Below are 13,728 nucleotides of genomic sequence, written 5' to 3' on the forward strand. Positions count from 1 at the left end.
CAGATGCACTGATTTTACACCGTTTACTGGCATTAACGTCAGGTTAGGCAGTATAACATACACCAGTAAAAGAGGAAATGAAAAGATACAGCATAAATACAGTTTATTCTTAAATTTATCTTGTCAAAGTGTTGCGTGCAGCCCATGGCTAAGTATATTGAGTATCAGGACTTGACAATAACACTGACAAGTTTGTATGGGACAAGTGGATGACAAATCAGCGGGCTCAGATCCTCAAGTGACTGGCCGCTGGGTACAAATGTTTGTTGGGTACATTTTTTGGGTGGTCAGTGAATTTTTATATCACAGCAGATGATATCACAAGGCCTATGCAACAGCATGATGGCAGTACACTAACCGCAGTGTTGGGCATGTCACTGTTATAAGCTCATATTTTTTTCCAATCACACAGATTAATGAGAGCATGTTAACATAAACCCAACAATCAGTGCAATACGTCCTTAAAAACATGTGTCCTCTCTTCACAAGCACAACATTTACTCCAATGAAACAGACAGATTAAAATCAGACAGCTGAAATGTACATAATAAAGATGGAAAAACGCGGCAAACTGAAAAACCCAAACCAACATGCATCCTAGCTAAAGCGTACTGCCACAGCGGGTGTGCAAATCACCTGATTTAGCTTAGAAAATCGACTGAACTACTGAACGAGTCAGAGGGGAGGGACAGAGAGAGGAAGCGTGTGTGTGTGTGTGAGAGAGAAAGAGAAAGGGATACTAATAATAATACTGAATGAGGCTTAGTGACAAGATGGCTGTAAAAACTAGAAAAAGTGACATCATTTAAATTGAGTGGTGAACATCTCTCTCTCTCTCTTTCTCCCCTGAATCAGAACAGCTGTAAGAGGATGATAACTGAATTATTTTTATTTTTTCTATTTCTTACTCGCATCTTTTACATGTTCAGTGCCAGTTGTAACATTTTAATAAACTTGTGCAATACAGCAGTCATTTACAAATGTGACTGATCTTTTTCTGTGGAATGAATGTAGATTTTCTAAGTCCTTGAAAAAGCCTAATGTGAAGCCCTGACTGTAACATAGAACTCAGTTTAAACATGGCCTTAAGAAACTGTTTATAATATAGCGCACTTGGCTGCAGATTAAACCATGTTTAAAAAGACACAATAACATTAAAGCACAGAAAACAAACTAAATACAAAGTCAAAAACGAAAGCAAAGCAAAAGTCTTTTCCACAGTCAGATGTGTTTTTGGTGTTTGTGAGTAAGTCTGTGACCACTGGCTCTGGCCGGTGTGCACATGTGCACTAGACCAGTGGTGACCATCATAATAGTGAAGAGAGTCCAGCGAAGGATGTCATACCACAGTGGCACTCCTGACCACGACCTGAGAAATACAGACATTTGAAGGAGTTTTATAGTTTCCTGAAATGAACAATTTCACATTGTCTTCTTTGTAATACCTTTAACCAACTATTCTGTGTTTTCCTGCTGTCTTAACAAATCGTTCTGAAATGGTAACATTGGGAAAGAATGTTCTCAACTCTATACTAGTGTATGGAGTAATTATGGAACATTTTATTGGTCTCCCATGAAATGTATTCACAAAGTAAAGGGAAGCTGCTGTTTTCAAATGGTATAAAAATATATTGCATGTTATTCAGACAGATGATTTATGATGCATTGTATGTGTCATATTCTCTGCAATAGAAGTTGGTTTTAATGTGAGGTATGTGTGCTATCCAGACATTTTATAATTATTATAAATGATATATTCTTATTCAAACCTGAAAAAGATCCCTTCCATCCATGTTTGATTGACACAGAGTGAGTGGTTTTCATATCCACTGCTCTGAGTGGCAAGTGTTGAGCTGAAGACTTCCACTGTGGTCATGGTGGTTGTGATGCGTGGTGTTGTAGTTGTCTTACAGTCATAACTTTCAAATCCTGAAAAGGAGGATATCGATGCTATAGCACGTTTTCAGAATAGTGCTGCATAAAAAAAACAATGTGGAGGTTTGATATTATTAACATTTGTGTTTTTTTTGCTTATGTGTTTGTTTGTTTTTTTTTTTGAGGTGTGTGTGTTTTTCACTCAAGATGTGTTCTAGATGTATGGTATTGTGCAAAAGTCAGAAACCACCCTTCATTTATTTAATTTACAGTCAAAACAGACATGAAATACAAGTTATTGATTTTTTAGGATCAGAAAAAGAAGAAAACGTTTTTAATATTAGTAAATTTAATATATTTTTTCAATATTTAATGTGTCCACCCTTGCTTCCAGTTTTTCAAAGAAATATGCAAGTATATTCTTCCATGCTTCCAAAGGTCAGTCTTAGAAGTTGGTTGCATTTTCAGCTTCTCACCATCCAAGTAATCCCAAACACATTCGGTGATGTGGTCTGGGCTCTGGAGTGGTCAGTCCATTGTTCTATATTTTGCAAATTTTCTTCATTTGTGTCTATTTCTTTTTCTCAGTCAGGACTTCTTGACAGCTATACATCCTTTCAGACCCATAGTATTGGACTTTCCCTTACCTTAATACCTAATCTCTTCAGAAATATCTCCTGAAAAAAAACCTTGTACTTAATGGCGGTCTCTGACCTTTGCACAGAATTGTAAGAGTCCGGCATTTGTTTTGTACATTTACTGCATTTGGCAGATGCTTTTACCCAGAGCAACTTACAATTTGAGTATTGTACACAGGTGGGCGAAGGTAGTGTTAGGAGTCTTACCCAAGGACTCTCATTGGTATAGTGTAGAGTGCTTACCCAGGCAGGGATTGAACCCCAGTCTACAGTGTAAAAGGCAGAGGTGTTACCCACTACACTATATCAACCAGATATGGTCTAAGTAAGAAATGCGTCACCTCTGATTTGACAGTCTAGCCCATATCAAACAACTCAGGAAAGTTTGCAGGGCACTTAGTGTTCACTTTATTAGAAACACCAGGGGGCAGTCATGGGCTGGAGGTTAGGGAACCAGTTTTATGAACAGAAGGTCGCCGGTTCGATCCCCTTTGGGCAGCCGACAGTGCGTGACTGAAGTGCCCTTATGCAAGGCACCTAACCCCCAACTGCTCCCTGGGCGCCTTGTATAGGGCTGCCCACCGCTCCGGGCAAGTGTGCTTACTGCCCCCTAGTGTGTGTGCATTCACTAGTGTGTGAACGGATGGATTAAAATTCACAGGTGAAATTTCCCCGTTGTGGGACTAATTAGGATCACTTAACCAACATTGTGGGTCAGTCTTGCTGTTAGAGACTGTATATCCCATCTGTTGCCATGCACACTTTAAGTTAGGCTTCCATTACCCTTCATCAGTGGTCAATTTCTGACCACAGAGCTGCTGTTTGCTGGATATTTTTAGATCAACCAAGCAGTGACACTGATGTGTGTAGAGAAAAGAAAAACTTCAGCAGCATCGCTCGTACCAGCACCACACACACTAAAATGTCAGTGTTACTGATGTGTGGAGAATGGTCACCCTCTGGTCAACAGCAGCCCTGTGGTCAGAAACTGGGTAGAATGAGGTAGAATGTGACTAACAAATTGTGCACAACAATAGATGGTACACCCATATAGTGACCTGCAAGGTAGGTACTTGTATTTTAGTGGCTACTGAGTGGAAGAGCAAGGTCAGTGTTTCTAATAAAGCGGTCAGTGAGTGGAAGCACAAGGTCGGTGAATGGTGACCTTATAGCTGACCTTCAGATGTGAGCAAATAAACGCAGTCCTTGTGTCCAGGCTGCAGGACATGAATGAAAACAGCATTGCTGTGCTCTCTGCTCACTGCGTTATGGGCAGAACAGACAAAGTGACCGTCCTGAGTGAGAGAAGCACAGTGCAGGGGGAGATCGGAGGTGGTCTGTAAGAGCACAGCTTCAGGATCGGCCTTTCTGTACCAGCTGTACTGCACATTAGTGCCTCTCTCACTCCTGCAGCGCAGCGTCAGTGGCTGACCCACACATGTCAGCAGAGGGGAGCCCACTGGCCACACCTTTGGCCTGATAACAGCTTCTGAAATTCAGTATGAGTCAGATAAATGGTTTAATTATCAACAAAATGTCTGAAATCAGTATAAGAGGTTATTCTTTTATTATATTAAAACAAATGTGTTAACAGAGGGCATAAAAATGAAGATTAAGATGAAAAAATGTTTTCTATTTTCCCTTTTTTTGTTCTGAAGGTTTTGATTTTTATATGAACTATAATACATTTTACATTCTAATAATAATAATAGACCTATGCTTTTTTCATTGTTATTCTGTCTTAAAATGTGTCTTAAATTGTGCATTTTAATTCCATGTATTATTGTTCTTTTACATACTGAATTAAGTTTTAAAGCATACGTTGACAGTGTTACTCGACCTGCCTTCTTTCACTTGCTCAAGTTAGACTGTACCATCGCTGTCATCGATTGTTTACTCATGACCCAACTAAAAAGTCAGAGACCACGCTTTATTTATTTAATTTTGCAATCAAAACAGCCATGAAGCTCAACTTCTTCATTTTTCAGAATCAGGAAAAATTGCAGAAAACATATTTAACAGAAAATTACAAAGAAGTCTCAATAACTCAATACAATACTACGTTTTTCAGTATTGAGTGTGTCCCTTCTTTTCAGGAGACCTGCGTTCAGTTTTTCAAAGAAATCTGCAGGGACAAAACGTATCGGGTTCTGAACACTTTTAATTAACACAGCGTGCGATAGAGGCAATTTTTCAAAAACCCTATTCATTCTGGCCACAGAGAAATGGAGCTTAGACCCGGAGTTCCTAATATGGGCATAAGAACATGGTGCTGACTACAAAATAACGACACGACTACAGTGGTCTATCGCCTTTTCTCAGTAAGGGCTTCTTTACAACCACACATTCTTTCAGACTCAAAGTGTTGAGCTGTCTTCTCACAAGGACAGACAGAAACACCAAGAACAAGAGTCGAGTTTGATTTTCTCCTCTCTCAAAGATGAAATTTTTAAGTACTGTTTGTCTGATAGTCCAGGTCTTGCAAGGATGATACACTTTTAAAAAAGATGGTTCTATAAGGATTCTTTTTAAACAAAATGCTTCTATGTAGAGCCATGAACACTCAAAGAACCCTTTGCATGATTAAAGGGTTCCTCGCATTGTGAAAGCATTCTTCAGGTTGATGAAAATGTGCTGTAGATGGTTCTAAATAGAACATTTTGAAAAGGGTTCTATATAGCACCAAAAATGGTTGTTCTATTTTTAGAATGTTGAGCTTCATAATGGTTCTATATAGAACCATTTACAGCATATTATCCTTCAATGTGAAGAACCCTTTCACAGTGCAGAGAAGCCTGTAATCATGCAAAGTTGAGTGTTGATGGTTGTATATAGAACCATTTTCTTTAGTAAAGAAGCCTGGAACAACCATCATGTTTAAGAGTGTTTAAGAGTTCCATTTTCTCTGCATCTCTTAATTATTATTATTTGGGTTTTCACTAATGGTCTTTTGCCTTTCCACTAGGCAAGTGGATTTGATCTACTCAGAAATATTAATTTCATATTTTGACTGGATAAACAAATGAAGGGTGCTCTCTGACATTTTCCTATAAAATATGTAAAAATATAAATATATAAAGAATTTAAAGGGTTGCTTCATATATGTTATTCGTACCTTCTGTCACTTCAACCTGGATCTTAAACATGATGTCCGCGTATATTTTGTCAATTCCGGCCCAGTAGACTCCACTGTCCCTCAGCTGCAGTCCAGTCATCAGAATGTGCAGGCCTCTGTACACTGCGTCAATGATCTGAGCCCGATTTTTGAGCTCAGCTTTGGTGAAGCCGTCTGTATCCATCACAATCTCACAAGAGCTTCTAGACTCCCCCAAACACCAGTACTTCTTACTGAAGCGGAATTGGTTTGTGTTGTATGTGCAGGCGACGTTAAATCTTCTCCCAACTGTGGCACGGATAATGGATTTGTCACATTGAAGTTGTGCACTGACTGGTAGAAAAGAGCAAGAAGAAAAACAGTCAATTAAAAACTATAGTGGTGAATCTCTCTGTTTGGCCTTTGGAAAACCACAGCTTGCTTGTATTTCCTGCATATCATATTGTACCTTGAGCAGGTCGCGTTACTTAACAGAAACATTTGCCAGTTCCACATACTTAAGGAACCTTATCGACAGATTTGTACTTTGTATTCTCTTTTGTTTACACTTTCACTGAAGTGTATTTATACAGTTCCATCTCAGTCCTTCATTGTTACTTCCTAATCCTTTTTTTGGTGTTTAATTTCATCCTGTTCTGTTGGTTTAGGTGGTTACACCTCCCTTACTTCTCACGAAAAGACAATAATAGCATAGATTGATCTTCTGTTCTGTGCTGGGAACTATAAGGAATCAGTCCTTGAAAAGTTTGTAGACCTGATATTTTTTATCTCATACTCAAATATTTTTCTCATTTTGGCTACTTGACTTTTACATTTACTCTTACTTACTTACTTATTCTACTCATTGAAGAACACTAACACTCATGAAACATAAAGCACAGAATAATACAAGAATGTTTACAATATTCCTCAACCCAGTAAAACACACTTACCTTGAGAAATAAGCACCAGGTACAGGACCCTCATTGTGCAATTGTGCACATTCTTGTGCATGCAGTCTTAAACAGGATGTAAACCAGAAAGGACTGTGGTTTTCAAATGGCCCTCACTACCTCACTACCAGTAACATCACTTCTTTTATGAGTAAGAGTGTAAGTGTAAAACTACTGCAGTAACATTTTATTTTGAGTGGTCCTTTGTATATGATTAATAAACTCTTACCAGAGTATCAATAACAGATCAGTGAAGTAGCAGTAGTGCAGCATCTGAAAACATTAAGGCAAGTGTCTGGAAGATGTACTGTTGATACATTACTTACGTTAAGTAGATGTATATGCTTCATGAAGTCGACTTTATATGGTATTTCCATTAAGCGAAACCTAACCTTACCCAAAACCTAACCCTCACTCTGGCTCTAATCCTAACTTTAACCCTAACCTCAACCTCAACCCAGACCTAACCCTAACCCTCACCTTGACTCTAATCCTAACCCTGACATTAATCTCAAAACAAAACCTAGTCCTAACCCTCACCTCGGCCCTAATCCTAACCCCAACTTTAACCAAAACGTAATCCAGTTAAGATCACAGAATGGTGTGAGCAGCATGTCTATAACAGCTTGTTGAGGATGTTGAGATGGTCTGTATTAGACCTGTTACGCGTTTAGTGACCTCCCAGGTTAAGATCCACAGATATAAATTTGGACACTCCAAATAAAGTGAAAAACATAACAATAACAAAATAAATTCAGTAGATTATAAACAAACTTTATTTACACAGTTAATTAAAAGTCTCTTGATAATCTACTGAATGTATTCACTGGTGCTACATCATGTTATGTTGTTGATGTGTTACTGAGAGTCTGTTCAGTGTTTATTTGATCTAAAAAAGAACCACTTTAATCTAAAAGTGGTGTACAACATGCCGCCACTGGACTTTGGAGCAGTGGAAACGCATCCTGTGGAGTGATGAATCACGTATCTCTATCTGGCAGGATGGACGAGTCTGGGTTTGCCGAATGCCAGGAGAACGTTACCTGTCTGACTGCATTATGCCAAGTGTGAAGTTTGGTGGAGGAGGGATGATGCTATGGGGTTGTTTTTCAGGGGTTGGCCTAGGACCCTTAGTTCCAGTGAAGGGAAATCTTAATGCTTCAGCAGACCAAGAGATTCTATGCTTCGAACTTTGTGGGAACAGTTTGGGGAAGGCCCTTTTCTGTTCCTGCATGACTGAGCCCCGGTGCACAAAGCAAGGTCCATAAAGGCATGGTTGGGTGAGTTTGGTGTGGAAGAACTTGACGAACCCGCACAGAGCCCTGACCTCAACCCCATTCAATCACCTTTGAGATCGACTACAACAGAGATTGTGAGCCAGGCCCACTCATCCAACATCAGTGTCTGACCTCACAAATGCTGTCCTGGATGAATGCGCAAAAATTCCCACTGACACACCCCAGAATCTTGCAGGAAGCTTCCCAAAAGAGTGGAAGCTGTTATAGCTACAAAGTGGGGACCAACTCCATATTAATGCCTATGGATTTAGAATGGGATCATAAAAGCTCCTGTGGGTGTGTTCCAGTACTTTTGTCCATATAGTGTACACCAAGAAATGGGCTTCATTCTCTAACTGTACACAAGAAACCTGGAGCATCAGCGTTTCTTATAAAGTGGCCAGTAGTATAGGTAGTAACTGGGCCTTAAAATGTGTGTTGGTAGAGTGTAGTGGATAATACTGCTGCTTTCTGTGAGGTAGACACAGTTCTCTATACCAGCAAGAGTCCTTGGGCAAGAATCCTAACTCTACATTCACATACACTCCCATTATATACATATGATATTAGTTATTTATATTTTTTTATTTGTTTTTTTTTTTTCAGTTGAATTATATTTAAAGTTCAATGAAATCCACTGTTGAAAAGACATTTTTTAACAAAAAATAATTGATCACCCCTAACTCCCATGCAAAAAAATGGGCCAAGTTCAAAATGGTTTTTACTGATGGTTTTGGCCTTGTCAGAGTCCAGTTTTAAACCTTATGGAGCAGTGGTCACCAACCCTCCCTCCTGGAGATCCTAATCCTGCAGAGTTTAGTTCCAACCTGCATCTGACATGCCCTTACCTAACTCTGATCTGACCTGGCCAATCAAAGACTTCTGAAAAAGGTAATAAGCCAGAGCAGATGTGGCAGATTGTGGTTGGAACCGGACTCTGCAGGAAGGTAGCTGTCCAGGATCAGGGTTGTTGACCACTGCTATAGAGATTATTTGGTCTCACATGAAATCCAAACTTGCTTGGTGGTGTTTTTGTACTGTTTGAAGCCATCAGTGCTGACTGGAACAATACTGACACTCCTTTCTGTAAAAGATTGCCTGCAAGTCTACCCCTTAACATAAAGAAAAGAAATCAAAGAGAAAAGCTTTCCTGTTTAGATTTTTTAAAAATGATTTGTTGTTAAGACTATTAAAAGCTTAATGTTTTACGATTTTGGGCTTGGTCCATTTTTTTTGCATGGGAATGTAAATATGTAATGAGATTAAACTGTACGTCTTTCTGGATAATAGCATCTGTAAAATGGACATCTTTTCCCCAAATTATCTAAAATTATGGCCATCAAAGTTATTAACCCCTTAAAATCCCAGGCTTGTTACATATTAAGGCCTATTATTCAGTAACTTCACGTAGAAATAAAGGTGCTGTGCAGGTACATTATTCATTCATCAAGGTACAAACAGTGTATTGTTCCGTCTCACAAACAGCAGTGGTTTTATAGTCCAACTGTGTACCTTAAATAAGTTTTTCCCAGGTAAAAAACAACTATTTGTGCCTTTTCCTAGCCTAATGTTTTAAAACAGAACAGTAAAATGCAAAGCCTAGCAAAGTCAGTATAACCTAAAAAATATCATTTCAAGGGATTATGGTACAATTTTGTTCCCTGACTAAAGGTACTGAGATGTACCTTTGACAGTACCACCCCAGTGAAAACAGGGGTACTGCCCCAGAGACAATTCAGCGCCTTTATTTTTGAGAGTGTACAGGGACTTCTGTGCAAACTGGCAGAGCTATTCTTAGGTTATATACACACACACACACACACACCCCTTCTAAGCCACTTATCCTTCTGGGTCACGGGGGGAGCTGGAGCCTATTCTAGCAGTCATTGGGTGAAAGGCAGGATACACCCTGGACAGGTCACCAGTCCATCACAGGGCAGGCAGACAGACATATACATTCAGAGCTAAGGGCAATTTAGCATGTCCAGTTGACCTGACTGCATGTCTTTGGACTGTGGGAGGAAACCCACGCAGACACGGGGAGAACATGCAAACTCCACACAGAAAGGACGCTGCTTGCCCGGCCAGGGAATCGAACCCAGGCACTTCTTGCTACCCAACGTGCCGCCTTATTCTCAGGTTATAGTCTAATAAAATTTTAGGCCCTGCAGGTGGGCCCTGGCCATTTTAAGGGGCTAAAATGGAGAATGCAAAGTTTTGTACACATTATGCTTCTGTGTGAAGTGGCATTGCATGTTTTTAGAGCTTTTTTCATCATTGCTGAATGGAACTGTGGAGTATCTCCTTTACTCAGGATACTGTATTTCCTTCAACAGCCACTAGATGGAGCCAAAAAGAAGATTTTGCTAGCTTGTTAAACCTGCTGGTCAAACCTGAATATCTGAAATCTCTCCAGAATCTTGCAGGAAGCTTCCCAGAAGAGTGGAGGTGGTTATATCTGCAAAGTGGGGACCAACTCCATATTAATACCTATGGATTTAGAATGGGATATCATAAAAGCCTCTGTGGGTGTGTCCCAATGCTTTTGTCCATATAATGTACATCAAGAGATGGGCTTCATTCTCTAACTGTACACAAGAAATATGAAGCATCAGCGTTTCTTATAAAGTGGCCAATGAGTAGTATATAGATAGTAACTGCACCTTAAAATGTATATTGGTATAGTGTAGTGGATGATACTGCTGCCCTCTGTGAGGTAGACACAGTTCTCTACAGCAGTAAGAGCCCTTGGGCAAGACACCTAACTCTACATTCACCTATACTCCAATTAGAGCTCCAGTCACCTACACTCCGGTGGGCCCTGGCCATTTTAATAATGGTTCTGTATGAAGTGACATTGCATGTTTTTAGAGCCCTTTTTAACAAGTGTAGGCACCAGCAACATTGCTGAATGAGTATCTCCTTTTGCGCAAAATACTGTACGTCCTCCAACAGCCACTAGATGGAGCCAAAAAGAGGGTTTTGCTAGCTTGTTAAAGCTGCTGGTCAAACCTGAACATCTGAACTCTCTCCCACAGCATCTTATTTTTAAATTCACAGGAACTGAAAAGCAAAACAGTGAAATGTACTACTTTGCTGTCATCTGTCAGACATGGTCACTCTTAAAGCTTAACATCTTCACTCTTTTGCATCATTATCACTGTCATCTGTTACAACCTCTGGTTAAACTTTTGTTTGATATAGATTTTGAGGTGGAGATGTATCTAACCAGCGTACACACCACAGTGATGTGCCCTGGTGGCATACTCAACCAAGATGAGTTAGAGGCCAGGAAGTTTCATCTTGCTGGGTTAGCCTATTTAGGGAACCACCCTCTTTTCTCTTGCAGACAGAGCTTGTAAAGTGTTATACAGCTTTTTAAGCCCTGAAACCCTCAGGGCCTGTACATGGTCTCCTTTGAGGAACTCTAATAATACTGAATTAATTAATAGTAGTTACTGAAAAGTAAGCTTTAAAATTAATAACTGAATAATAAGCCTGGGGCTGGAGGCATCAGCGAGTCATTTTTGTCATACTTTCGCACATGATTAGCTTTGTAAAACCAAGTCCCATCAATATTGTTGCATATAATCTATACATTTAGAACAGATGCAGTGAATAATGTTTAGTGTGTGATACACTGTGTGGTTGTTTCTGTGTTTATGTGTATGATTACTGTTTAGTAACTATTTATACTTGCATATGTATTTTTATGGCTGTAGGAAAAAGAAATGCTGCAGCTCTTTAAATTGGAAGATTAAGTCAATGTTAGTACAGTAATAACAACATATTTAAGTCGTAGTTACCAAACATTTTGTAGTAGTTACTGAGTAAATATCCTTCAGATTAACCCATTTATGCCAACCACTAAATCTGATATATTAAGGAAAACTCCCAAAAAACTTATTCTGATCTAACTTGTTCTGATCTTGGTCTAAACCTTGGGTGAAGACTTTTATACTCAGTCAGTTTTTTATTGTTTTGTTAAAAAGTCATTAGTTCAATATGAGTAGAGGACTAGATTTAATTTGATAAATTAAGTGATGAAATAACACTTTTAAGCCATGTAGTTCGATTGACTTAAAACCTGCTCGGCAAGCTCAGAGAACAAAAAGAGCAAAGGACACTTAAAAAGTCAGATATGGTCATTAATGGGTTAATAACTGAAAAATAAGCTCAGGGTTCAAGGTGTTAATTCAATTCAGTTTAAGGCAATTCAGTTCAATTCATATAAACGTTATTGTCATTATATCAATACAGGGTTGTACAGTTTAATGAAACACTGTCTGGCTACGTCTCCATGCAGTGATTAAAAAATAGATAAAAAGACAGCAGACAAGAGCACAAAGACAACATGTGCACAGGCATTGTATACAGATATATGCGTGAACAGTAACACAGTAAAGTCAGAAGCAGAGGTAGAATTTAAAGTGCAAACTATAGTTGCAATACAATAATAAATAAACTATAATAAATATGTTGTCTTGTGTGATTTACAGCTTTATAGTGTGTATTAATTTGAGATGTACAGTATGTTGAGGTAAACCAGGTCAGTGATCAATGGTTAATGATTCACATATGAAAGAATACAACTGTATGAAGGTGGTAGTACCTAATACATAATAATCCAGTTTAAATGCAGTTCCTAAATAATAATAATAGTAATATGATACCTTGCATTTGACTTTCACAGTAGTTAACAAATAATTTATAGTAGTTACTAAATAAGTAATAATACTACTACTACTAATGAAAACCCAGGGTAGTTCCTAAGTAATAAAAGTACTATAATACTATGCTATAATTATACACTATATCCTATAATATCTTGCATGTTAGGTTCATATTATTTGCTGAAAAATGTATAATAGAAATTTGCAATAGTAAAAATAATAATAATAATAATAGCAATAATAATATTAACATTGTTTAAATAAGTCAGTGGTGCCATATGAATAACTACGTAATTTACATATTAGTTTTATAGTAGGTGTGAAAAACTATAATTACTAAAATTGTAATTACTGAAAAATAAGTTGTTAAGGAAAAATAATAATTATGATAATAATACTATTTAAAGGAGTAAATGGTAGTATTTCAATAACTACATAACATATATTAGTTTCATAGTAGTTTATAATAGTAGTAACTCATAGTAGTAACTTAGTAATAAGTAATAAGAAAAGTAATTACTAACCTTGTTTGTGTAGTTCCTAAATAGCAATAATAACAATAAAATAATAATACACTGCATATTAGTCTCAAAATATTTATAATTATAATAATTATATAATATAAATAATTATAATCATAATATTACATACGAACTATGTAACGTATGTATTAGTTTTATAATAGTTATGACTAACTAATTTTAATACTAAATAATAACTGATTTAATTAAGTAAAAATAAGCATAATATAGTGATAAGTAATAATAATACTCCTAAATGGTAGGACTACATAACTTACATATTAGTTTGATAGGAGTTTATAGTAGTAGTAACTCACAGTAGTTACTAAGTAATAATAATCATAACAATAACAATAATTATAATAATAATAACCAGTGAATGAGCTGATGATAGGGCATTAATCACAGGGAATCTGTAACACTTTTACTGTAGATCCACCGGTCTGACAAGACTCAAGCTTGGCACCCCACGATCCCACCCCAGCCCTGAAGTTGCCCAACAGGCGGTGCAACTGAGTGCTAACATTCTTTCTCTACATTACGCTCTAACTCTGAGACACCAACAGCAAAATCACACCCACAGAAAGTTTCCTGCAGAGGGGGGCGGCTCTAGGACCCAGTGACACACTGTAAGTTGGACAGAGAAAGAGCGTCAGAGAGAAATAGAGAGAGAGAGAGAGCGAGAGAGAGAGAAAGA

The 13,728-nt window shown here is 38.0% G+C and overlaps 1 protein-coding gene across 1 annotated transcript; it reads right to left on the reverse strand.

Moving 5' to 3' along the window:
• Positions 1-203: 203 nt before the first annotated feature.
• On the reverse strand, positions 204-6,612 carry LOC118822352. The gene is made up of 5 exons (XM_036591353.1): positions 6,561-6,612; positions 5,629-5,961; positions 3,691-4,002; positions 1,770-1,929; positions 204-1,369 (listed from the first exon to the last, which is right to left on the reverse strand). Exons 1-5 carry the CDS (start codon positions 6,592-6,594, stop codon positions 1,222-1,224), a joined length of 987 nt encoding a protein of 328 aa, XP_036447246.1. The 5' UTR covers positions 6,595-6,612; the 3' UTR covers positions 204-1,221.
• Between the last annotated feature and the right edge of the window lie 7,116 nt (positions 6,613-13,728).

Source organism: Colossoma macropomum, unplaced genomic scaffold (genome assembly GCF_904425465.1).
Source record: "Colossoma macropomum unplaced genomic scaffold, Colossoma_macropomum, whole genome shotgun sequence".
Lineage (NCBI taxonomy): Eukaryota > Metazoa > Chordata > Actinopteri > Characiformes > Serrasalmidae > Colossoma > Colossoma macropomum.